Source organism: Periophthalmus magnuspinnatus, chromosome 11 (assembly GCF_009829125.3).
Source record: "Periophthalmus magnuspinnatus isolate fPerMag1 chromosome 11, fPerMag1.2.pri, whole genome shotgun sequence".
NCBI classification, from domain to species: Eukaryota; Metazoa; Chordata; class Actinopteri; order Gobiiformes; family Gobiidae; genus Periophthalmus; species Periophthalmus magnuspinnatus.
In genome coordinates, this window is record NC_047136.2 from 28686016 (window position 1) to 28713639 (window position 27624).

The 27624-nt window shown below is 39.3% G+C and overlaps 1 protein-coding gene across 1 annotated transcript; it reads left to right on the forward strand.

The window, feature by feature from the left end:
• Positions 1–9788: 9788 nt before the first annotated feature.
• Positions 9789–27085, forward strand: LOC117378545 (T-complex protein 1 subunit gamma). The gene is made up of 14 exons (XM_033975157.2): positions 9789–9880; positions 14678–14739; positions 14811–14861; positions 15468–15530; positions 17475–17571; positions 19365–19482; positions 19963–20147; positions 20509–20660; positions 20987–21119; positions 21317–21398; positions 21708–21888; positions 22259–22504; positions 24408–24539; positions 26566–27085. Exons 1-14 carry the CDS (start codon positions 9853–9855, stop codon positions 26656–26658), a joined length of 1623 nt encoding a protein of 540 aa, XP_033831048.1. The 5' UTR covers positions 9789–9852; the 3' UTR covers positions 26659–27085.
• The last annotated feature ends 539 nt before the right edge of the window (positions 27086–27624 follow it).

The following is a 27624-nucleotide window of genomic DNA, read 5'->3' on the forward strand; positions in this document are numbered from 1 at the left end:
TATTGACAGGTATATATATATATATATATATATATATATATATATATATATATATATATATATATATATATATATATATATACATATATATATATATATATATATATAGGTTATTGACAGGTTATTTAGTCTGTCACAAGAGCTTCCTAGTCTGCTGCACATCTCCATCTCAAAGACACTAACCGCTCTTTGAAGATAATGAGGTACATATTTTAGCCAGAGAAAAGAAATGGTTTGAGAGGAGATTTAAAGAAGCTATTTTTGTCAGGAAAGACAATCTTTCCTTGAAGAGGAAGGGGCTCTCAGACATCATCTATCCCCGATTTATAACTCCATCCTCAGACCCAAATCAAACAAAGGAAAGAAAGAAAACAACAGTGGTAGCCAGTATGCTAATAGGTGTGGAAGCACCTGTTTAGAACTGAATGAATATGTATGATTGAGGCACAGTTCACACTTAGTGTAGCTCATTAGACCTAGCCTACAAGAAAATATAAACAATAGGTGGTTTCAGTTTCAGTGTAGTTAGCCCCTCCCTTCAGACAGATATAAGGCAGTGTCCACCAGCAATCTGACCAAAACTGAAGAAGTAGTTGGGATGAGCAGACAAACGTCTTAACTCCTACAACTTTTGTCCAGTTGACAGATTTTACTTTTGGCTTTTACTGTGGATCAGACCTGGATGACTGAGGGATTACGCAGACATTTACATTATTTAGTGTTTACCAGTGTAAGGGCTGATTACTACAGATTTTTTAAAGTAATGTGTGTGTTTTTCTACAGGAATTTAAAAAGCATTTCATCAATATATTTCGCTATTTTACTGTCCATTGTAAGTAATAAGGCAAGGCATGGCAAGTTTATTTGTATAGCACAATTCATACACAAAGTAATTCAAAGTGCTTTACAGAATAAGAAAGACATTAAAATCACACAAATCAAAACATAAATAATCACAAATAATCATCATAAAATGAACATTAAAACAGAAGAATAGAATGCATTTATTGTCACTATACACATGTACAACACCATACATGTGCACAGCAAGATTAAAAACAACCCTCCAATACAGACATGGGACACTTATACAACACAGTATAACTAAAATAACTAGTGCTAGACATTAAAACACCCCAGACTACAACTCTCAGTCAAACAAAATTTACAAGGAAATACTGCAGAGTCACATACTGCACTTGATCAAGTATTGCACTGTATTAGCTATTGCACTATAATAAATATTGCACTATGTTAAATATTGCACTGCATTAAATATTGCACTGTATTAAATATTGCACTCAGTCAGACACATGGCACTGTATTAAATATTGCACTCAATCAAACATATTGCACTGTATTAAATATTGAATATTGCACTCAATAAAAATATGGCACTATTCAATTCAATTCATTTATTTTTGTAACGCCCAAAATCACAACAACAGTTGTCTCAAAGGGCGTTCATGTTTTGGTTGATGGGGGAAACCGGAGTACCCGGAGGAAACCCATCCAGACACGGGGATGTGTCTGGATGGGTTATTGCACAAGTCAGAGGTCAGTGCATACGTGAATTCAAAAGGGTTGTGGCACTCCGGAAAAAACTTTTTTTTGAGTCTGGTGGTCCTTGCTTTGATGGACCTGTAGCGCCTTCCCGAGGGCAGCAGGTGAAACAAATCGAAGCCAGGTTGGGAGCTGTCCTTGATAATGTTTTTGGCCCTGCTGAGGCAGCGGGAGGTGTAAATATCCATCAGGGAGGGGAGAAGGCAGCCGATGATCTTTTGGGCTGTCTTGACCACCCTCTGAAGCCTCTCCCTGTCCACCATGGTGCAGCTGCCTTACCATACTGTAATACAGTATGTCAGCAGGCTCTCAATAGACGCACGGTAGAATGTGAGCAGCAGGCTGGGGTCCAATCGCACCCTCAGGAAGTGCAGTCGCTGCTGAGCCTTCTTGGTGATAGCTATTATGTTCTCAGTCCAGGATATGTTTTCTGAGATGAGAACACCAAGCAACCGGAAAGTGTGGACCCTCTCCACACACTCGCCATTGATGTAGAGGAGAGCGAGGTCTGTCCTGTGCCTCCAAAAGTTGATGACTATTTCCTTGGTTTTCTTGGTATTCAGAGCAAGAGTGTAGAAGAAAAACCTTTCAGCCATATGCACAGCTAAACAGAACTGTTTTGAGCCTGGATTTAAACATTGTCAAAGTAGAGGCCTGTCTCACATCTTCAGAAAGACTGTTCCAAGTTTTAGCTGCTTAAAACTGAAAGACAACTACTACTGAAGACAAATGCATGGATAAGTCTCTCTAAATCTGGCTTTGACAGTATTCCTTTGATTTTTGCAATATTTTTAGGTGGTAAAAAGATGCAGATGTTACTGATTTGATGTGTCTGTTAAAGTTCAAGTCTGAGTCCATTATTGCCCCTAGATTTCTAGCCTGATTTGAAGGTTTTAGAGAGAAAGACTGGAGGTAACTGCTAACACTTTCTCTATGTTTCTGTGGCCAAAGATGATGACTTCAGTCTTGTCTGAGTTTAGCTGAAGAAAGTTGTTTTGCATCCACACACTGATCTGTTGGATGCAGTGGCAGAGTGAATCCACTGGTCCATATTCACCTGCTGCCAGTGAGACACAGATCTGAGTGTCATCTGCATAGTTGTGGTAGGACACATTATTGCTGCATATTAACTGTAGAGATTGAACAACAGGGGTCCCAGAATTGACCCCTGGGGCACCCCACAGGTCAGGAACATTTTATCTGAGACACATTTTCCAATTTCAACAAAGTACTCCCTGTTTTCTAGATCCGACTTGAACCAGTTTAGTGCCGTACCAGAGATGCCCACCCAGTCCTCTAGTCTCTGTAAGAGGGTCCCATGATCCACAGTGTCAAATGCACCACTCATATCTAACAGGATCAAAACTGAGACTTTGCCTGCATCAGTGTTCAAGCAGATGTCATTTGTCATCTTGATAAGAGCAGTCTCAGTGCTGTGGTGGGTCTAAAACCTGACTGGAAAACATCAAAGGAGTTGTTCATTTGGAGAAACTTAATAAGCTGTTGGTAAACAACTTTTTAAAGGACTTTGCCTAGACACGGCAGATTTGAGATTGGTGGGTAATTGTTCAATATCATGGCATCAAGACTGCTCTACTTTAGGAGAGGCTTGATAACTGCAGTTTTCAAAGCTCTTGGGGATGTTCCAGATTGAAGTGGCATGTTAATTATGCGAGTGAGTGGTGAAAGCAAACTGTTGAGCACAGACTTTAGAAATTTAGTGGGTAACACATCGGCACGTAGATGAACTCAGAATGGTGACCATCTCTTGGACAGTTTTGTCAGTTACAGGTGCAAAGTGAGTCAGCTCTAAGTGTCTGGGTGGCTGCTGAGGTGTTATTTGCAATGTGGAATTGTAATTTTTAATGCCCTGAACATTGTCATTAAAGAATACTGCAAATACTTAAATGTGGAAATTAGTTCTAATGACAGCGGAGCTGGAGGGTTTGTTAATTTGTTTACTGTTGCAAACAGGACACGAGAGTTGTTACCGCAACTTCCAATAATGTCAGAAAAAATACCTTTGCCTTGTTCTACATAAACTGTGGTTGTACATGCGCATCCTTTCTCTAAATCTCATAATGAACCTGGAGCTTTGACTTGCTCCATTCCCGCTCAGCCCTCCGGCACTCCCTTTTCTGTGCCCTGACTGAGTCATCATTCCTCCATGGCGCCTTCTGCTTATCTTTAATAATTTTAACCTTCATCGGGGCAATGGTGTCCAGAACATTCAGAACACTCGAAGTTACAGAGTTCAATAAATCATCAACATTAGAACATGAGGCATTTTCAAACTGTATCATTTCTATGAACACTGCTCCTGTGTTATAATTTATGTGTCTCCTTCGAACAACTGCAGGACCAGCCACTGGTTTGGGAATAACAAACAGGTCAAAAAAGACATAAATGATCAGACAGAGCAACATCCACCACATTGACATTTGAAATATTTACTCCTTTTGTAATGAGCAGGTCCAGAGTGTGCCCTCTGTTGTGGGTGGGCTCGCTGACGTGCTGAGTCAGGCCTAAGGTTTTAAGGACAGAACTGAGCTCTTTAGCGTTTCTGTCAAACACATTATCCACATGTACATTAAAATCACCTGTAATGACTAAACCATCAAAGTCTGTGCATACGAATGAAAGCATCTCAGTAAAATCATCAATAAAACTCAGACAGTGCTGGGGAGGTTTGTATATCACTAAGTAGAGAATGGAGGGTGATTGTTTTAGCCTCATTTTAAAAGAAACATACTCAGAAGATGAAAACACCCCAAATGACAACTTGTGAGTAACTACATTATCTCTAAAAAATGCACACACAGCTCCACCCTTTTTGTTTACTCTCAAATTTGAAATTGGGTTGATTCCACTAGAATTGCATTACCTGTGTATTTGTCGAGTCATGTTTCGGTTAAAAACATAAAATCAAGATTAAAAGAAGAAATAAAATCATTAATTAAAAATGACTTGTTACATAAAGATCTGAAATTGAGCACAGCAAGTTTCTTTTCTTTTTTTTTTTAAATTCTTTATTTATACATTTTTGTGTTTAACAATGGTGAAGACTTTTAACATAAACATTTTTCTATTCTCAACAAATATTCACATAATTTCCACCATAACACAGAACACATAACACAAAAGGAACAAAAGGGAGTGACCACCCAAAGTAAAATTAAAATAAACAACAATCTTCCATTTTGTCATTTGTCATTCTTAAATAAAAATTGGGCATTTCTAGATTTACATATTCCACCCACTTCTCCCAACAGGACACAAACCAATCTTGCCTGTCATTCACCAATGCCGTCATCTCCTCCATTCGATAAATGTCCAATACAATTTCCCACCACATTGTCAAATTAGGTCCTTCCCGTGCCAACCATTTCTTTGTTATAGATTTCTTACTTGCAACCACCAAGGAGCTAAACAGGCATTTATCCTTTTTCATCCAGTCCTGTGGTACATATAAAAAAAAAAAAGTTTTTATCTCAAGGGGGATTGTACATTTGAATATGTCCTGCAATGTTCTATGAACTTCTGACCAATAGTTCTTAATCAATGGGCAGTCCCAAAATATATGGAAGTGATCCGCTCGTTGATTCCCACAATTTCTCCAGCAGGTGGGAGGATTTCTGTCATAGTGAGTCTTCTGACATGGGGTAATAAAGTATCTAGTCAAAGTTTTCCAGCCAAACTCCTTCCATCTTTGTGAGGCAGTACATTTCCATTGGTGTTTCCATATTGATGTCCATTCTTCCTCTGTTATCTTTATTCCTGCTTCTTTTTCCCATAATACCTTAACCTTCCCCGTTGAATTGGACTTATGATTTATCATAAATTTGTACAAAAATGAGATGGGTTTCTTATTATTATTACCATCATATGCATTCTTAATCACTTCTACCAGGTCCATGTTCGCCTCTGACACCGTATGAATCTTTGACTCTATATAATGTCGTAATTGCAAGTATCGGTAAAAGTCTTGCTTTTCCACATTGTATTTATGTCTCAGTGTTTCAAAACTAATCAATTTACCATCTTTAATCAATTTGCTAATTATTGGTAGTCCCCTGGCAGACCACATCTTGAACCGGGAGTCTAATCTGTTTGGTAGAAAATCTGCATCATAAGCATACCACTTCAGAACTGTGATGTCTGTATCTAATTTGTATTCTTTCACTGCATTCTTCCACACAGTGAGAGTGCATCCTACCCATGGATTACCCACCCGATCTATATATTTTTGTATATTTGGGTCTGCCAGGGTCACTTGAATTGGGACAGAAAAGGTATTCTTCTCGATACTTTTCCATTGAGCAGTATATGATACATCACACCAGTTTATGACGATTTTCAACTGTGCTGCCCGGTAATAATTCTTTAGGGATGGCAGGCCCCATCCTCCTCTATTCTTAGTCAATTGCAAGGTTTTGAAGCTAACTCTAGGTTTCTTTCCCTCCCATATATATCGTGATATAATTTTATCCCATTCACTAAATGTATTCTGATCAATATATATAGGTAAGGTCTGAAACAGATATAAGAATCTCGGTAGAACATTCATTTTAATAGACTCTATTCGTGAATATAGGGTGAAATAGGGAATAAAATTCCATCGTTTCATGTCTTCAACTATTTTTTTTTGTAACGGGACATAGTTGACCTCAAATAATTTAGTTAGTTCCTTTGGTATGTTAATACCCAGGTATTTTAAGGATTCAGCCTGCCACATCATTGGGTATTTAGTAATTTTTTCCACTGGTGGTTTATAGTTAAGAGAAAGTGTCTGAGTTTTTTTCATATTGATTTTATATCCAGATAGTTTGCCATATTGTTCACATATTTGCACCAGTTTAGGTAGGGAGTTTGTAGGTTGTCCTAAATAAATTAAAATGTCATCAGCATAGCAAGCCAATTTATGCTCCTTCCCTTTGATACTTATACCCTTGATTTGTTGGTCCTGTCTTATGATCTGGACCAGAGGTTCTTAATATAATGCGAACAGGAGTGGAGACCAAGCACATCCCTGTCTATTTCCTCTTTGCAGTATAATACTATTGGACAGATGACCATTAACTTTTATTCTTGCGGTGGGATTCTTATATAAGGCTTTAATCGTTTCAATAATTGTTTCATGCAGACCAAATTTATATAGAACTCTATAGAGAAATTCCCAATTAACTGAGTCAAATGCTTTTTCAGCATCAACACTAATAAGCACTGCTTCTATTTTATTTTTTTGTATATGATCTAACATATGTAGGGTTCTGCGTATGTTATCGTGCGTCTGGCGATTTCTTATAAAACCAGTTTGGTCATTGTGTATCAGCATGGGTAGAAATTCCTCCATTCGTCTGGCCATTATAGAGGTGAACAGTCTGTAGTCGATATTAAGAACTGATATCGGCCGATATGATGCGCATTCTGTTTTATCTTTCCCTTCTTTAGGTATGGCAGTAATTATAGCCTCCTTCCAACTCGGGGGGGCTTGTGCTCTTTTTAATACCCAGTTAAATGTGGGGAGCATTATAGGGATAAGCTCATTTTTAAATTCCTTGTACCGTTCGGCTGTATAGCCATCCGAGCCCGGTGACTTATTGGATTTGAGTCGGCTGATGGCTTTCTTAAGTTCTACCTCTGTTATAGCTGTTGTCATTTTTTTCATTTTGTTCTTCATTCAAATTTGGTAGATCCAATGAGTTCAATAAGTCATCAATATCTGTTTTATTTCCTCCAGGGACTTTAGAGTATAGTGTTTTGTAATATGCTTCAAATGCTTCCTGGATTTCCTTCAGTTTTGTGACAATTTTTTTTGTTTTGGGGTGTTTGATTTTAGTTATTGTGTTATCTGCAATTTTCTTTTTTAATTTCCATGCCAGTATTTTCATTGATTTTGACCCACTTTCATAATATTTTTGTTTCAGAAACATTAATTTCTTTTTAGTTTCCTGTATGTCCAAGCTGTTTATTTCAGTCCTAACATTTTTTAATTCCTTCCAGACATTTGGTGAGGGGGTCTGTTTATGTTTCTTTTCCAATCTTTTTAAATCTATTTGCAGGTCCTCCATCCTTTTCTTTTGTATTTTTTTCTTATAAGAGGTTATTGCTATAATTTTACCTCTTATAACAGCTTTAAGTGTGTCCCAGAGTATTGGAGGTGAAACTTCTCCATTATCATTTATAACAAGAAACTCCTTCATTTCCTTCTTAATGTCTTTCTTAAAATTGATATCTTTGAGCAGATATGAATTTAGTTTCCAAGTAGTAACTCTGGGACTCAAATTTAAGTTGACTACCAGGTACAGAGGTGCATGATCACTCACATCTATTGTTCCCATCTCACATGTTTGAATTTTGTCTTTATCTTTTCCAAAAGTTATAAAGTACTCAATTCTGGTATATATTGAATGTGGAGCTGAATAGTGAGAATAATCACGTCTTGTGGGAAAAAGATCCCTCCAAATATCAATCAGACCAACCTCCTCAAAAAGAGAGGAGACCTTTTTATATAAGGTGTTTGATTCAGGTACCCTTCTGTTAGAGCTATCCAGTTCTGGTTGTAGCCGGATGTTCAAGTCCCCACCACATATTAGAAATCCCTGAGTTTCTGTTACTATGACATTAATAATTTTTTTAAAGAAAATCAAGTCGCGTAGACATTCATAAATGTGACTGGATTCCCATCTATACTACCTCGTACTAATACAAATCTCCCCTCTTTATCTTTCATTTCAAATGATTTTTCAAAGTTTAGCTTTTTTGATATGAGGATCACCACCCCTCGTCTGCGGCCAGACTTATATGAAGAGGAAAACATGTTTGTAAATCCCATTCTTTTTAGTTTCTCATGCTCAGTATCATTTAAATGGGTTTCTTGTAAGTACACCACCTGTGCCTGTTCTTTCTTCATTTTGGTCAAGATTCTGCTACGTTTTATCACATTTGTCAGCCCATTTACATTAAATGAAACACATTTGAGCACAGCAAGTTTCAGATTAGTTTCAGTAGGGCTGGATGTTATCTTCTTACAGGGAATGTGAACAAAATTTCTCTGATTGGACAGTCTAACTGTCTTTCTGTTAATCAGTCTGTGGTGTTACTGTAGGTATAGCTCCATCACAGGACCTCAGCATGATATTATTTTTATCATGACTGTATGTCCTGAGACAGCAGAGGCCCTGTGTGTCCTAGCTCTTGGTGATAAAAGCTCTGGGGGAAGGCAGGGAAGGGCGAGCAGGGGGGAGTTTGGGTGAGGGACCAGGTGAGGGCTGAGGAGGCGGAGCAGTGGGGTGTTTGGGTGAGGCATAGGCCAGTCTGGAGAGTAGAACATGACCTTTTGAAGAGAGGTCTCTTTGCAACCAAAGATTTGACTTTTTGCATTCTGGGTTCAAAGTTAAGATGACATTTCTTTTGCTGTTTTTTTTTTTTTTTTTTTTTTTTTTTTTCTAGTTCTAGTTACTCACATTACTCACATTACTAACTCACATTAGCTGAGATTTAAATACAGACCTAAGGCTTCAGAGAATATTGCCCTCCAAGTTGCTTGATATTGTATGATGACAAAAACAGAGGACAATTAAAAACTGTTAAGCAGATACAGGATAGACCCACCTCTGACCCACCCCTCTAGTGCAAATCTTTGTGTAGTATCATTACTAAGTTTGACTGAACTATTTACTCTATTGAACAATATTTATATTATATTACAGAAGCATGGCCTGAAGCCGAACCTTTCAAGACATGAAAAGTTAAATGGGTTCTCGACAGTGTCAAAGGCTTTGAAAAAAATATTTTAAAAAGTATGAAACTGTCTTCCAGAATAATATATGAGTAGTCTATGAGATCAAACACCAACCTGATGTTATTGAAGATAAAAAAGAAAGAGCTCAGCCTAATCATGTAGGGTTTATGTTTAAATGAAAAAAAACAAAACACATGTTTGTGATGAGGAAGTATTAGAACATAGATCAGAAAATAATGCAATATAGGCCATTTAATCTAAATGTTCACATTTTATTTTAACTCTGCTTATTTACAAAATATTATTACTGTTAAAAATCTAAATATGTTGTATCGATCCTTCTCCATAAAAGGCTGACTCTGTTCAGAATCGCCAACCTTTCTCGTTGTACTCTCTGATTGGTTGATGCCTGTGTCAGTTATGCCTGTTCTGCCTCAGCGCTGACAGCTCCTCCTCGCCTCGCCTCTCTGGCCCTGTTGTTGCCGCTGATTGGTCCGTCGCTTTCTCCTTCCTCTCGAACCTTCCAGGCCGGTTTTGTGTCAAAGATGTTCGGGCAGCAGGTTTTAGTCCTCAGTGAGTAAAAACTCTTTAAACTCTTTTTTCAACCGTTTATTTCACAGTTTAACTGGAGCAGCACCGGCTCCATAGCTTCGTGCCCGTGTCCCGCGGGGTTTAAGAGCTTCAGACCGCGGGGACAGGCGTGAGAAGTCCCGGAACATGTGGCTCCTAATGCGGCTGCGGGCTAATGCTAATCTGTTAGCCTCTCCATTCATTTTCAATGGACCGGCGGCTAACTGCTAACAACTGCGTGAAGGCGTGTTTGAGCTAATGCTAACACGTTACTCAGCATTTGATCCACAAGAGAATAATGTCATTTCCACATTTACAAGAGGGTTAGGGTCTATAATAAATGACGCATTAAGTGTTCACTAAATGAAATGATAAGATGTTAGCTTTTAGCTTCTTTAGCCCCGTGTCTGTCATTGTTGTGCGTTGTCTATATTTTTGTTCCGTTTAAACGTTTGAGATCATCATATAGTTGCATATTTTAGGTTCTTTCAGTGTTTATAGTAAAAGAGAATATTAAAGTTTAGAGTTATTTTTAAACTGATTATTATTGAGTCCTTTTTGTGCGGACTCATGGAGCCTGTGATGCTGCGGCTCCACCCACATGATGCTGCTCCTTTGTGACGGGAGATGACAAACTGTTTATGGAGTACAGTATAGACGTTATGCAAATCATATCACAGCCTCAGGTACTTTATTAGTGAGGAGCAGAGATATGAGTGTCAATGGTGAGTAATTAGTAATAAGCAATTTTCTCCTGTAAGAGCTCAAAACACGCAATCTTAAATGTGAAAGAACTACTACAGTCTAAAAACAAATACAAACCCTACAACTCTGCTAAATATTTAGTTTGTACCTGACATTTAAAACAAGAAAAACAAGTAAACCAGGTAACCGTTAACTAAACAACAGGGACCCTGCAGGGTATGCTCACATTCATCATTAACCCTCTGGTGCATAGTGGTCACTGCAGTGGACAGCTACTAAAACATAACTTTCTCTTTACTGCATTGGTTTATATGGTGGAAGTGCACATCAGCCTCTAGAGTGCTCTCTGCTGCCATACTCCATTGGGGTAAATTCAGTGGTCAGTTGGTGTAACTGCATGTAAATTTCCTCTGAATCCAAGATGGCCGACAAACAGCCACCCCTGCAGACCACAGCTGGTGTATCCTGTCAATCATTCCATGCTGGAGGAGCCCCACTGATAAAAAAAAATATGATGATGTGCAGTAATATATAGGGAAGGATATTATCAGTTTGGAATAAATACAATTTTGGTCCAATATGTAGAAAATTATGATTAACCATGTGTCCAGTGAAGTGGACATCATGCATCACCGAGTATATTTTTTAACACTAGCATGTAACTGTTTCACTGTTTCTTCTGACTGTTTTGGTTATAAGTCAGTGTATAATTGTTATATTTATAAGATTTTCATTTAAAATATAATTTTTTGTGCAGATTAGCTTGAGTAGTTACTATACTATAATAATTATTGTATCATATTTTGTAGACGCAGCAAAGAATAAGGCAGCCTACAGAATATTTCAGGAAATTCCAACCAGATCCAGTGATGATGAGTGTAGTGATGATGAGTAGAGTGAGCACAGTGACGATGAGTAGAACAGAGAAGAACATAGACATAGGAGTTGAAGCTGATGGAGATAAAGACAGTCAGGATGCAGAAAGTGAGGATGATGAGGAGCAGGATGCAGAGGAAGGTCAGCATGATCAGGGAGCTGTGGAAGATGGGCACATGGTACCTGATCACACTCAAGCCCGCAAAAATATCTGGAAAGTCCAAGACATTGATTTTGATGAAGACTTGACTTTTCTAAGAGAATGCAAATTGAATGTGGAGAGAAGAGATCCCATAGATTTCTTCAGACATCTGTTTCCAGCAGATCTCATTGATGATATAATGCACAACACCAACTTGTATCCTCTCATCAGAAAGGGAAAGAAAATTTGGCAGTGATAGGAGAAAAGATGCAGATTTTTGTAGGAATCAGCCTGATCATGGGGTACATTCGGCATCTTAGGGCAAGAATGTACTGGTCTAGTGAGGATGGCCTTCATCTTGGAATAATTGCAAATACTATGTCTGTAATCAGATATGAACAAATGCAAAATATGCAATGCAAAAAATAAATAAAATAAAAATGCAAACAGATGCCATGATGCTGCATGCAGACGGAAGACATAACACATCTGCATTCAATGCTGTTGCCACTGTGCCCTGGATACTTTGTAAACTTTCATACAGCTTAGGTGTGATGTCCAAGTTGCAGAGACTAAAATGTCAGTTCATGTTTTCTTCCAACATGCCAATATAAGGATTTGTTAATATGTTAATTTGTCCTGCATCCTTATAAAAGTGTGGAGACTCACAATAATGTTTCTCCTGTTTGAGATGATTTGACACATTCAGGTGTGAGATTGGTTTTCTTATTCAGGCCTAAATGTTGCACCTATACAGTGTTGAAATTTCCCCAAAATTGCTGAAATGTTTTTTCAAAGCATAAAAAGAAACATGTGTTTATATATTTACAATAGAACACAAATTAAGTAATTTTTACAGTCAGTTCACAATGTTTTATGTTGAGTGCTCAGGTGCGCATAGTCCACTGGATTGGACATGTCTGTAACTTCATGAAAAAATCATATTTTTTGAAAAAAAAAGAGTTGAACTTTTTTCATGTCCTGAGAAGAAGAAAAACACCTCAGAAAAAAATCTTGACCAAGGCTTTCATAATTCATGCATCAGAGGGTTAATATAGACAGAGTTGATCTGAACATTTCTCTCCTTAAGTAAGTTGTTGGGGAAATGAATATTGTGGGACAAAAACAAAAGCTCCATGGACAAAAAGCAGGCAGAAAATAGCAAAGAGACATATTTAGTCTGTTGCTCACAGTTCTGCCTCAGTGCCATTCAATGAGAATGTGGAGGAGCATTTTTCAAATAAAATGAGGTCAGGGCATAACCTCTATTAGACAAATAAATGGTGTTAAATTTAAATAATGTTTTCTATTTCACTTCACTCATCATTTTCAGAGTTAGGATTTTTATGTTCCATTGAACTTAATACCCGTCCTTGTTGGGTTCTCTTCAACCAGGTTAAAGTACGTATTTGCCTTAATCTAGTTGGATAATGTCTGTTTTATATATAAATTGTAGTTTTACACAAAAATAAAGAAGCAGTTTGTGAAGAAAAGCAGTTTAAAAAAATATTTAATATTACAAGAAATGTAGAGTTCTATTTTAGAGGGTCACACACTGATGAGATCACACTTCTGATCACACAGAATTCTGTCCAAAGATTAAACACATGAAACATGTTTGTCTGATATTTTAACCATTATTTCAACAAAATAAAGTTGTTGTTTTTTTTTTTTTTTGTTTTGTTTTTTTTTTATTGTCAAATAATAATTTCTGTGACATTAGAGGAGTTTTGGTCCAGTGTACTACATGGTTGCTAGATAACAGTTATGGAATTCCCTAGTGTGATGTCATGATTTCCAACCAGGAAGTAAAATTTGAAACCTAAAAAAATTGTTTAAAATTTTTTAGCACAATCTTAAATATAATGATCTTTACTATGTTTTAGTTACATGAGAAGTCTAATCTGTCATAGGCACATTAAGTTCTTGGAATGTGTGAACATTCCGTAAATAAAATATTACCCCTAATGCTAACGTTTTTTTATTTGTTATTATATTGCAGTTACATACTACTTTACTTGTAACTGTGGACACACATTGGGCATTTAGACGGCACTAGACTGTTTCTCCTGTTCTAGAGTCTTTGACCCTTGTTTGCGAAAATTCCATACGATGAGATCAGTGTGTTTTATTTGGTGTACGACCAAAACGAGCTCATCGGTTGAAGTATGAAACAGCGGCATGGATAACTTTGGGCACAACTCGCTGCACATCAGCCCTGAGCAGAAGCACTGAGACCGCAGCAGCAGTCAACCCTTGCGCACACCTGGTTCCGAGGTCCAAGCATCTGGACCATAGCATGGATCCAGTCTGCGAAGTCAGAGCTCGTGTTCTGAGTGTGCTGGTCCCATGCAGAAAAAGCAAGACCATTGCACAGTGGACTAGGTCTGAGAAGGTTGGCTGACTTGTCCCCAGTGCCTGGAGGGCCCAGCTGTTTCCAATGTGGACAGCACCCATACTGAAGCGTGGGTCTTGTCTGGTTTGTTATTTTGTTCTGAGCAGCTCATCCTCCTCACACTTGGTGCTTCCTGGTGGAAGCACTGCTCAGGCCAAGGCACCCAAGACCACTCCCCACTTCAACTCTTCTGAGCCCAGCCTGAACCAGAACTGGTCTCTGCTGGCTCAGGCGATGCTATCATAGTGACTTGGAAGTTGAATTAATAAATGGCTAAAATAAAATGTTTATAAATAACAAATGCAGGATTTTTTAGATTTGTTGTCTACTATGTCAGTTTTTTGCATTTTATAATTAGCCAAAAAAAACCATATTTCTTCTTTTTTGTAATACTTTAATTTCCTCTTCAGATAAACGCAGCATTTAGCCATGCTGAATATTTTGGGGCATTTGATTTACATGATACTGGTTTTCTGCTGCTGCATTTATCATCAGCTTCTCATGTGTACGGCAGGATTAGAGCTTTGAGCACAGTTTGATAAATGCCATGCCCCCTCTGCTGTATGTTAAAATTTACACAATTTTTACCATAATGTTAGTAAATGAGGGCCAGTGTCTGTTCTCATTTATCGATGTGCTGAAGTTTTCATTCTAGGTTCAAACTTCTGTGCTTTTGTTACAGATCAGAACGTGAAGAGAGAGTCTGGGAGAAAGGTTCAGACCGGGAATATCAACGCTGCCAAGGTGAGTCCGGGTTTAGCCCCAGTTTAGCCCCAGTTTAGCCCTGACTGTGTTTAAATGTTTGTTTGTTGCAGACCATTGCAGATGTGATCCGGACCTGTCTTGGCCCTCGGGCCATGATGAAGGTAAACTTCACTCATTCACTCATCTAATTATGTATATTATATTTATATATATTTATTTAGAATCAGTCTGTTGTGTAAACCTGCTCAGATGATTACTTTGATCGGTTTATAAATCCACTTTAAAGTGCCTGTGACAGGTTGAACTTATTTGACTAAAACACAGTTAAGATTAATCATCAGATTATTGTTTGATGAATAAAATTGGGGGGGGGGGGGGGGAAATTATACTTTTTTTAAATAATGTTTGAAGAGTCAGAAAAATGTGTTTCTTGTATAAATTGTGCTAATCATTTGGTCAGAATTCCATGTCTTGACATCAGTGTGTTTAAAACTTTGCTTCCTGTAATTTTAAACAGTTTTCAACATTTTGATTGGTGTAAAGCTATAGTTTATATTTATGCAAAGCAGTACTTAAGTCAATTTTACTCATTGAAAACAGGAGGAGGTGTGAGTGTAAATTTTTGTCACCAGATTATTAAATTGCATTTGTGGCACCAAAGTATTCAATTTTGTTTGTCCTATCCCTCCAGATCAAGTGAAAATTAGAGAATTATCAAAACCTGTCATACACATTTTAACTATTTACATGTCCATTCTCATGTTCAGATGCTGCTGGACCCGACCGGAGGCATCGTCATGACCAACGATGGCAACGCCATCCTTCGAGAGGTGAAGTCCCGCTGATACTGAGACGCACATTTATGCCATTTAAATCACAGGTCACAGCTCAGTGACACAATATCACTTTGTGTATATAAATGAACCTGCTAGCCATGTTCCAAAAAGGAAGTGAGCTTGGGCGAGATTCATCTCCATTGACTCCAATTCACTTTCTATTGAAAAATCATGGCCTTTCTCTCTGTAACTGCTGCTGTCAGGCTCGTCATTCTGACCTCTTAAAACATTGGTTTTAACCTACTCTATGTGATCCTGGGAGTTATTTCACTATTTTGTCCCTAAATCAAGATATGAACATTACCGTATTTTCTGCACTATAAGGCGCATCGGAATATAAGGCGCACCTTCAATGAATGGCCTATTTTAAAACAAATTTCATATATAGGGCGCACCGCATTATAAGGTGCATAGAATAGAAACTACTGTAATAGCTGGGGTTGTGTTACGCATCCACGAGATGGAGCTGCGCTAAAGGGAATGTCAACAAAAGTCAGATAAGTCAGTCAAACTTTATTAATAGAATAAAAAAAAAAAAATCTGAAAACTTTGTTCACTCACTAAACAAGTTAATGCATTCACAATATAGTAACTCTCGAAATAGTGCAAAGCAATAACAATAACTCAATGTTCAAATGTTAATGTCCATATTCACAATATCTCCCAGCCTTGTTTAGTTGTAAACACGTGAAAGAAACACGTAAAACTCACTTTTTCAGTTCATTCCTCATTCACGAATCCGTCGAATTCTTCCTCTTCAGTGTCTGAGTTGAACAGTTGGGCGAGCTCGGCATTCAAAGTGCCCGATTCCGTCTCGTCAAAATCGCCATTATCCGTGTCGCTGCTGTTGTCTGGCAGTTCAGTGACAATTCCTGCCTTCGTGAAACTCGGACCACAGTTGAGACTGATATATCAGCCCAGGCATCCGCAATCCATTGGCAGATTGTGGCGTATGTTGCCCGGCGCTGTCTCCCCGTCTCCCCGTTATCCCTATAGCGTCGGATCCTATCATTGCCGTTAGACTCGCGGTTGTGGACTTTCCAGCAGCGTAACTCCACGCCCAGTCGTGCTCTCATGTAAATTCAAATGGCGTCTCAAAGCGGAGACATGGGGCTATCTAAATATTTTACCATCATTACGGTAATCTGCCTCTGTTGTCCCTCAAAGGTGACGAATGAGAGTGCGGTGCTGCGGGGATTTTCCCAGTCATTTATTCGATGCGTAAAAGAAAAAAATACGGATGGATGTGTAAAAATAGAAGTAGTTGTGTGAAAAAATGCAGTAAATTCTGATACTTCGTTTAACATGATTTTTATGGCTAAAGAATAAAAGTCTAGGTAAGCTATACTGGCCCATAGTGTGCTCAGTCCTTGAAGGGCTATTACCGCTATTACTTCGGCGACGCCTCCTGAATACAGGTGTCATAATTGACCAATCTTGATCCATATATAAGGCGCATCGGATTATAAGGCGCACTGTGGGTTTTTGAGAAAATTAAAGGCTTTTAGGTGCGCCTTATAGTGTGGAAAATACGGTAATAATAGACCAATCAGATGCCTTCTTCCCCTAAGGTTGCTCCTGCTAGCGTTACCAACACTATCAATCAAACTTGTCGCTAAGTGCCTGCCCCCTGCTAAACCAGCGATGCGGGTGGGAATGAGCGTTACCTTCAACAGCCTTGTGTCGGAATTCCTAATATGAAATGCTGCTCCAAATTCGCCGCTATAACTATTAGCCTCAGTAAGCTTCATTTGGAGTCGACTGCTGTGGGTGACTTCAAACTCCCTCGCTCCGCTTCTTTACACTACACTTCTCTATGCTCTAAAGACGTAATCCAGCCACTGTACCTGCAGTCAGTCACACAGAGGGTAGGTGAGGAGACTTTCTCAGGTTCAGATCTCAAGAATAAAGTCATGTGTCCCTGTTTCCTCTGAACAGATCCAGGTGCAGCATCCGGCCGCCAAGTCTATGATGGAGATAAGCAGGACCCAGGACGAGGAAGTGGGAGATGGGACTACATCCGTCATTATCCTGGGTAAGGGTCTACAATATGTCAGGGAAGATATTTAGTCTACTCCGATGTAGTGCCTTTCTTTGTGGAGTTTGCCTGTTCTGCCTGTGTCAGGGTGAGCTTCCTTTTCTTTTTTTTTCCTCCATAATTTAAAATGTGCGTGATAGTTTGTCTTAAATGGCCCATATTACACTATTTTCTGATCTATTTTATAGTGTTGGTTCCTCATCACAAACAGACCTGGAGTTGTGTTTTGTTTCATTCACGTTTAACACAAAAAAACCCTGCATGTTTTCCATTGTGTTTTTAAACTCCATACACCTTCACTAGAGTCATTTGGATGATTTTAGCCCTAGAATTTCCAATCTCTACTGAACTAAAGATGAAATGGGCTGTTAAGTTGAAAACTACCACTTCATGACATCACCAGGTGGAACAGTGCATTTTGAGCTTTGGAGATGTAGAGAGACCAATAATAAAGTGTTACTCAAACATGTGTGAATGAAACAAAACACAAATATGGTTTGAGGAGGTAACATGTTTCTGTAATGTAGCACCTTTTACATTAATGTTATGCGTTCTCTCATTACCAGTAGTCATGCGTTATAACTAACTCGTTAAAACTAGGGCTGTCAAGATATCCAAATCTCACCTATAATATTTATTGGAATATTTAGTGAAGTTTAACAAAATTGTGAATATGCAACTTTTTTTCTTTTAAAATGCCTTGATAAGCCTTTGGTTCTGACTAGTGATGCACAATCTCTGATAATTATTGGCCGATAATGGCGATTGTGACGTCAGACCGTTAATTTAATCCAATAATTTGAAGCCCAAAACTGCTTTCCCTCAGAGCGCTCACTCTGAGCCCTGCTCCACCTCCTGGCCCCCGAGGCTTACATATACGAGCTTTTTATATATGAAGGACAGATATTTCAGTGAACCAGCTTTGTACCAGCCCCACCACACGGGAGAGGGGATACAGGCTGCTCACATTAGATCTAACAAGTCATCTAAAAGTTTTCATTGCGACAACAGGTGAAAACACGAGGCAGCTGAGACTGTAACAGTCTGTACATTAGCGCTGTAGCTGAACATTGATGTTATAGGGCTGATGGGCTTGGACTATGTGAGGGTCTTGTAGAGTTTTTTGTCCTCAGTTAAATGAGTGAACATGTGGTGCAGCGAAAGAAGTTTGCCTGTTTGAGCATATTGTTAATAATAAGGAAAATAACAAAATAAAAGGATTTGGAATGTGGCAAGATGAATTAAGGTGGGCCTGTATGAAGCATTATCAGGACATAGGAAGTTTACAATTAATTTATAAGGCGTGAAATAGTGTTTTTCTGATACCTTTTTTTTTTTTTTAATCAATACTTCTTCACATTATGTGCTCATCAAGGTCGACTAAGGCAGTTAAACAGTTTTCCATAGAGTTTGTTCAGACTATGGTGGTGCATATTCTTTCTATATTAATAATTTTCTTTAACATGTCAGTTTCTCAAATTGTATGACTTGTATGATGATTTATTGATTGTGTTTCATATCTTTTGGAACAGTGTAGTTACTTTTTATGTGAATTACAATACAAGGAGCAACAAAGTTAACTTTGGTATTCCAATGTCTAATTCGTGATCTTTTTAGACGATGGGGGGCACCATAGTCTCATCTATTAAAGGGAAACTCTGCAATTAATTTAAACAAAGAGACTTGTTACAATTCAATATTATGACAACCCACGATGTATTGGAGACTTGATATATGATCACGATAGTTTGGTTGTTACATCCCCCGTTATAACCCTGGTCTTTTCACAGCTGGTGAGATGCTTTCTGTGGCTGAGCAGTTCCTGGAACAGCAGATGCATCCCACAGTGATCATCGGAGCCTACAGGAAAGCTCTAGATGACATGCTGGACGTGCTCAAAGAGATCAGGTACAAATTATTACAAATATATAGGGCTGAGTATCATTAAGTTGCAATATGATACAGATAGTGCACCTTGAATGCAATACATTACAAATTGATTCCATACAGTTCAGTAAAATGGCTAAAAAAAGGCTAAAGGCTAAAAAGGCTTTCAGACCCTTAATGTTTTTTTATGTGAAAACCAGGTTGATCATTAATGGTGCATTTATCTTCCATTTATCGAAGATGAATGAACATAAAGTGCACTTTACTAACTAGAAGAATACATTGGTCATTGCTTATTCATCCAAAGCGTATACAAACTCAACATTTACTTGTACAAAGGGGCATACGCAGTTTTACTGCTCTAAAGGCTCATGATAAAACTGCTCAATCATGACTATGATATTAAGTCTTTGTTAAACCACTACCAATGTAAAGATAATGAAATACTCCCATTTTAATCATCAGAACAGTGAATATGTCAAATGTATCCTATGTCTCCAGCATTCCCGTGGATACTTCTGACCGCTCCATGATGCTGAAGATCATACACTCGGCCATAAACACCAAAGCTCTGAGTCGCTGGTCTGATCTTGCCTGTTCCATCGCTTTGGACTCTGTGAAGACCATCGAACTCGAGGAGAATGGGCGCAAGGAAATAGACATCAAGAAGTATGCCAAAGTGGAAAGGTGAGGAAAGGGAAAGGAGGGAAGGGAAAGAAGTGAAGTGAGGAAGCAGCTGTATGGGCAGCATGCATGCTTAATGAATCTAGCAATCTTTCTCAAGCCCTATTCCAACCCTCCTGACAACTGGCAGTACAAGCCTATGTCACCCCTGATACAAAACTGTACACAGCAACTTGATGTGCAGTAGTTTCATTAGCGGGATGCACGCCGATAGTGTTGGAAGGGGGAGTGACTTGGCACGGGGAGCAAAGAGACGGAGACTCAGAGCGATAACATGGTGATCTAAATATGTTATGTGTTGTCAGTTAATACTCCATAGACGTAAAATTTCCCCTCTTTAAACTGGAATGTGTTTTACTTCTCAGGTCCCTGGAGGAATCATCGAGGATTCATGTGTGCTCAGAGGAGTCATGATCAACAAAGATGTGACTCACCCAAGAATGAGACGCATCATCAAGAACCCAAGAATCGTACTTCTCGACTGCTCTCTGGAGTACAAGAAAGGAGAAAGCCAGGTAAGAGGAGGGAGAAGGAGGTGCAGGTGATGCCCATATTTTTTGTGCACCCCATTATCTGGGTGACCTTTTTTGAACAGACTAATGACCCAAATGGAAATGAAAAAGCATCATATGGCTCTGTTACACAAAGCTCTAACAAGCTAAAACACATTTGGTTGTGGGCCTTATAGTGGATTTTATAAGAATTAAAAAACGTATCTATTATTGGCCACAGCAGCAGGCCAAATATCGGCTCAAAAAATGTATATTTGCTCATCCCTAATTTAAATGTAGATAAAGGTTCTATTGTAATAAACCTAATGCTCACTAACCGTGTGTCTCAGACGGACATCGAGATGTCGAAGGAGGAGGACTTTACTCGGATCCTTCAGATGGAGGAAGAGTACATCCAACAGATCTGTGAAGACATCATCAGACTGCAGCCCGACCTGGTCTTTACTGAGAAGGGCATCTCAGGTACTGACCCCGGGGGACGGACCTGACCCCGGGGGACGGACCGGACCCCGGACCGGACCGGACCCCGGACCGGACCCCGGACCGGACCCCGGACCCCGGACCGGACCCCGGACCCCGGACCGGACCCCGGACCGGACTGGACCCCGGGGACCAGTAAAGCCTGTCTAACTGTAACAATGAGATGTTGTGTGTTTCAGACCTGGCACAGCACTATCTGGTGAAAGCGAACATCACAGCGATCCGCCGTGTCCGAAAGACCGACAACAATCGCATCGCACGGTCAGAACGCACACACTCAGACACTGCTTGTACTCCATAGTTTAGGACTAGGCCATTTTTTTTAGCGATTTGGCTAATGTGATTATTGGTGTTATAAAAGCTAATTTCTGTAAAACACTGGCTTTTTTTTTTTTTTTACTATAATTATTGTGAAAAACACATTGGGGAGGTAGACTTAAATAGGGCAAGGGTCTGCTAAATGTGAAATAAAGGTTACAGAATAATGGCTCAGGTCACAGTCGAGTCTAGTGCTGTATTTTTATTAGTGTTGCTCTCCTGTCTAAAACTGTGTTCATGTGTATGTCTCAGGGCCTGTGGCGCACGCATCGTTAGCCGCACAGACGAGCTGCGTGAGGATGACATGGGACTCGGAGCTGGACTCTTTGAGGTCAGAAAGATCGGAGATGAATATTTCACCTTCATCACAGAATGTAAAGACCCCAAAGCCTGCACCATCCTCCTGAGAGGTGCCAGCAAGGAGATCCTGGCTGTGAGTATGAGGAGTCAAACCCCCAACCTCCTCATGACAGGGGGCACAGTTCACACTTATCAGAGCCTAATGAAGGCTGTATTTACCTCTGATTTTCCCCACCACCCATCTGACAATCAGTGCACCCACCTGACAAAACTGACATACATGTGCATTTGTTTACTTTTTGTTGTCCAGTTCTCAAATGTGCAGAGAGAGCATGGTCCGAACTAACTGAAAAAATAGTTCATATTCGATCTGGCTCATTAAACTTTTGGACTTTTTGTGACGTGAATACACCCTTAGTCACTAGTTTAGTCCTGGTTCAGACGTTATTTAGCCCCCACTTTAGCCCCCACTTTAGTTCTAACTGTTCATGTCCTCTTTTCAGGAGGTAGAGCGCAACCTTCAGGATGCGATGCAGGTTTGTCGTAACGTGGTTCTGGACCCTGCACTGCTGCCAGGAGGGGGTGCTGTGGAGATGGCAGTGTCGAAGCGATTGGCCGAACAGTCACGGGCGCTGAAGGGGGTGGAGCAATGGCCGTACCGCGCCGTGGGACAGGCGCTCGAGGTTATACCCAGAACGCTCATCCAGAACTGTGGAGCTTCTACCATCAGAGTGCTCACCTCACTCAGGGTAAGAGTGACCCCCAAGACTGCCCGCTCCCCAGACACCTCAAAAGTGTGATGTCACCCACAGCGTTCGGCTCCAAATCAGGTTTATCGAGGGTAACAGTTATAGGGGCTAATCTGGAGCAAACTTCCATATTTGGAAATTAGACCGCAAGTATCATCGTAACCAAAGAGCCAATCAGAGGTGAAGCTGTTGAAGATAATGGCGCTGCTGGTTTTGCAGGGAGTGGGCACTTTGCAAACCTGTTACTAACACTAGTGAGAGTGACCTCAGGGAAAAAAGGTGCCTGATTAGTCTGTTACTAATATTTGTATCTTGGTTTTAGGGATAAAATTGTGAAGGGAAAAAAAAAAAAAACAGGATCATGTAGAGCAGATTATTACCAAAATTTTAAGGTCAGAATGACGAGACTGACAGCAGCAGTTAGAGAGAGGGTTGAGGTGTTTTCAATAGAAAGTGAATTGGAGCTAGAATCAGTGGAGCTGAATCGCGCCCCTGCTCACTTCCTGGTTGGAATATGGCAGCTAGCAAGTTGGCTTTGTCCAGAGATGTATACAGTCTGTGGATGTAATCCCTAAAAGCGCACAGTCCCCAGACGCTTCACTTTACTCTGCTTAACTATATACTAAACTTCAAGCTATTTTGATTCTAAGGAGGAATGGACTCAATACTCAATTGTGATACAGATGCCATGGTGATTGTTTAAAAAAAACAACAGCTCAACTCTCTGTCCTAAATATGACTTTTTTTTATGACTTGTTGAAATGTAATATTGATTTAATATATTTAATATTGATTTTTAATATTGATTGGTGTCTGATTTTTGATACTTTTGACAACTAGCTTAGGCTACGACTACTAACCCCAAAGATTGCACTGTCCTGAGACTACTCCCCCTTCTCTCTTTTTTTTTGTTAATTTTTAGTAGATTTTGTCAATTTTAAAAACATGAGGCAGAAAACAAAAACAAAAGCTTGGGTGACACTTGGATATTGGATATTTTTTCCATTAGATAGTTGTCTTTTATTGTTGTCTACTGATCCTTTAAGGGCACAGAAGTTGTGCTCCAGTTCCTGGTTATTGATTTTTTTTTGGCAGCTAATGAATTTAAACAGATATATATCGCATTGGTGAATCATTTCCTCTGAGAAGTTACATATATAAACCAGTTCAGGCGTCAAAGGGACTGAATATCCCTACACCTGCCCCTGTACATCACAAACCATTTCCCAAAATACAGTAAACATTTTCAAAATGTGTGAGACATCGACTTCTCCGCACTTCTGCCAACAAATGTGATGCAGCTTAAACTATTTACTTTCTAGTTTAGATGTAATTAAAAAAGTAGATTCTTCCAGGCAAAATCCCTCCATGTTTGAGAGCAAGTGGTGGTGTGATGATGCCTCCACATATTTAACCAATTGTTATCATCAATTTTTATGTTCATATTATTTTGTCCAAATTCCCCTTCACCGTTGGTTATTTTTTCATCATTATTATTTAGACCTTTATGTAACGCTGAAATTATTCTAAGGTCCTTATAGGGTTTAGTTTTTGTTTGAATTGCACCACCCTCTTCCACGGAGGGCTTCCGCTGTATTTCTGTTATGTGTTAGTCTCTCATTTGAAGATGTTTGAAGACATCATGTTTTCCAAGTTGATAATGCTTTGTCCAATTCTGTAAGCTCCTCAGTCAGGCCAAGTGCTTGATCCTCCAGCGCTTGGTGGAGGATCCACTCATCTCGAGATTGGCATAAGTTGTTTTTTTTTTAGTTCTGGAAATTTTTTTTGAGTTCTAGTTCAGACTTGCAAGCGCTCAGATTACTCGACTGTCTCCTCCGCCATCTTGGAGGAAGTCCCAGAGTCTCCCTTCTCACTGATGTTTAAACATGTTTTTTTCTTTCAGGCGAAGCATGCAACGGAGGGAGGCAGCTCGTGGGGTGTGAACGGAGAGACTGGCATCATTTGTGACATGACAACCCTAGGAATCTGGGAACCACTCGCTGTGAAGGCTCAGACCTACAAGACGGCAGTGGAGGTAAAGTGCTACTACTGCTACTACTGTTACTACTGTAACTACTGTACAAATACTACAGACCAAGGGAGGTGTTAGAGGCATGGGCCGCAGGGCGATTTATCGATTTATATTGGACAGCTCCAACTGTAGCACACTCCCATTTAGTGTGAGCACGTCCTGGAGCATGCACTGCAGTGAGGTCTGCAGGAGCCAATCAGCAACAGGCTTTGGTTCCCCCGCCCTCAAGAGGAGACAGCGCTGCACTGATCCACGCACCACTCGGGTGAAAGTTTTAAGCTCTGAATATAAACCTCGCCCTCTTTGTCTGCCGCTGACATTTTAAAGTGCTTTTGCAGCATGCTGTTCTTTAACGAGCACTTTTGTGGTCTCCTGGAAATTATAATTATACAAGGGTCATTCAATAAATAAGGTGAATTTTTCGGTATAAGGACTTTTAATACAGTTAGAAGCTTACTTTTTTTTGTTTTACTTGTTTTTCACATGGATTTAATTTCTTTTGCAGATTAAAAAAAAACATTGAGAGTTTTGGCGATTAACAAAGATGGCCAACCAAGAAGCATGCTCCAGGATTGAACAGCGGTCAGTTATCAAGTTTTTGGTTGCTGAAGGGTGCAAACCTGTTGAAATTCATAGGAGAATGTCAAATGTGTATGGTTCGATTACCTCAGGAGACCTCACTTCTGTAGGCCTCCCAGGCCTGCCTTCATCCTCAACACTGCTCCATCCTTCTTTAAACAATTTAGCCCGCTTGTAGACATTTGGCACCAGACACAGTTGACATTCTCCTATGAATTTCAACGGGTTTGCACCCTTCAGCAACCAAAAATTTGATAACTGACCGCTGTTCAATCCTGGAGCTTCTTGGTTGGCCATCTTTGTTAATCGCCAAAACTCTCAAAGTTTTTTTTTTTTTATCTGCAAAATAAATTAAATCCATATGAAGAACAAGTAAAACAAAAAAGGTAATCTAACTGTATTAAAAGTCCTTATACCAAAAAATTCACCTTATTTATTGAATGACCCTTGTACTAACGTGCAATAAAATGTGAGATTTTACATACTCGTGTTGTGAGGAGTGTGCATGTGCAGCACGTGCATGCATAACCAATGAGGTGCAGATAGTGCTACTTGGATTCAATAACCTAACTCACAAAAACGTGAGTTCAGATCTCCATATAAGATTTCAACCCTTTCTCAGGAGCCACTGCCCACACTGCAGTGTAATCAAACTTATAAGCAAAAAGTTAAAAGTAGAGCTTCAAATATTGACCAAAAGGTAAAGGGTTAGGCTTTGGCCAAAATCTTTTCAAACTGTATAGTAGACTAATAGTAAATGGCTTCTGTATTCTCTTTTCTAGACCTGCTATGATAAAATGAGACTATATGGGGCACCCAGCTCATAAACTAATGCCCAAACAGTGTGGGGAGCTCAGTCTGTGATTCTCTACTGAAGAGTTTATTTACCGTTATAACAGTTTTATTTGTATTTATTGGGGTAAAATCATAAACATATTTGCAATACAAAAATAACTTGCCTACCTCTAGAATGCTCTAAAATGCAGGGAATAGATAGATTTTGTTTCAGAATTTTCCCCAGGCCCCCTTTTTGTCCCTTATTGACACTGGAGTGGGAGGTTGGGTTTTTTTTTATTTTTATTTTTTTTTATAAAATTCACACATTTCAGGCAAAAAATACCTGCAGTAATGTGCTAATGCAATAATAGACTTTTGAGCACAACAGATGACTGATTATGCGCCGCAGAGTGGTTTGACTGTTACTTTTTCACTATACCCCAGTTTGCAGCCCTAATAAATGTAGAAATGTTTGGTCCTTCTGTGAAGGCCTAGAAGTCCCTGACTTTTCAGGAATACAAATACTACTATATACAATACTACTCTTGCAGCATAAATACTACATACAAGACTCTTGACTGACAGCATCCCCCAATATTACAGTACAAATACCTCAGTAGCTACTTCACAGCTTCTCAGGTTTTATTTCTGTGTGTCTTTGATTGTTTTTCAGACGGCCATTTTGCTGCTGAGGATTGATGACATTGTCTCTGGACACAAGAAAAAAGACAAAGACGAACAAACCGGAGGAGCCGGAGCAGAATGAGGACCGGGTCTGCAGACAGGGGGAGCGATATAGGCGTGCTGTGTTGTGATAGTTTCGAGTTTGTACCTGTTCAAGTCAATAAAATTCTCAAACTCACTGGTTTTACTCATGGTTCAGTGACTCATTGGTTCAGTTCAATGATTCAGATGTTTAGGGCTGTAGTCCTTCAGTTTAGTCAATCAGTCGATGGGGTTTATACTTGTGTCTGAACAGATGAACTTGGCACCTTAAGGCGTCTGGAAATTGGACCAAGGATGAACCAGACTTGTGCAAGTCCCACAATTCTGATATCTTGGCTGATTTCTTTTGACTTTCCCGTGATATTACACAAAGAAGCAGTGTGTTTCAGGTGTGTCTTCAAATACATCCATAGGTGTGTGTCTAATGAACTGAAATGTTGTCAAATAAATCAGAAGCTTCCAAAGACATCACATCATCTGGATTTTTACCAAATAGTTTAAAGTCCTAGTTATCTTTCTGTATTAAGTAAATTAGTAAGTAATGAAAAATTATCAAAAAAAAATCCTTTTCTCATTATTCTGACATTTAGCAAATTGAAATAATTTTCTCCAGTCTCACTGTAGTAAAGTTTAATCTGAGGGGAGTGCTGTTTGTATGAAGTATGACATATGCATGATCAAAGCCCAGTCTCCTCTGGATGCCCTATTGAGGACCAGTTAATAATAATAATAATGCATTGAGTTTATACAGTTAATTTCACGGTAACTCAAATGCATAAAGCAAGGACAGGACAATTAATGTTGTGGATGTGACGTTTAAAGGGCCCATATTAAGCACTTTATTCTAATATTGTTTCCTCTTCACAAACAGACCTGGAGTTGTGTTTTGTTTCATTCACACATGTTTAACACACAACCCTGCATATTTAGGCAGAACTCTTCTCTCAAACTGAAAACACTCACTAGAATCATTTGGATGATTTCAGTCCTGGAATTGCCAATTTCT

What these genes read in the sequence shown, in the direction of transcription:
- LOC117378545 (XM_033975157.2), top strand. Translation starts at nt 9,853, where the DNA reads ATGTTCGGGCAGCAGGTTTTAGTCCTCA. An exon ending in GACGTGCTCAAAGAGATCAG is followed by an intron (nt 19,483 to 19,962) that starts GTACAAATTATT and finishes CTATGTCTCCAG; the next exon opens with CATTCCCGTGGATACTTCTG. An exon ending in GAAGTATGCCAAAGTGGAAA is followed by an intron (nt 20,148 to 20,508) that starts GGTGAGGAAAGG and finishes GTTTTACTTCTC; the next exon opens with AGGTCCCTGGAGGAATCATC.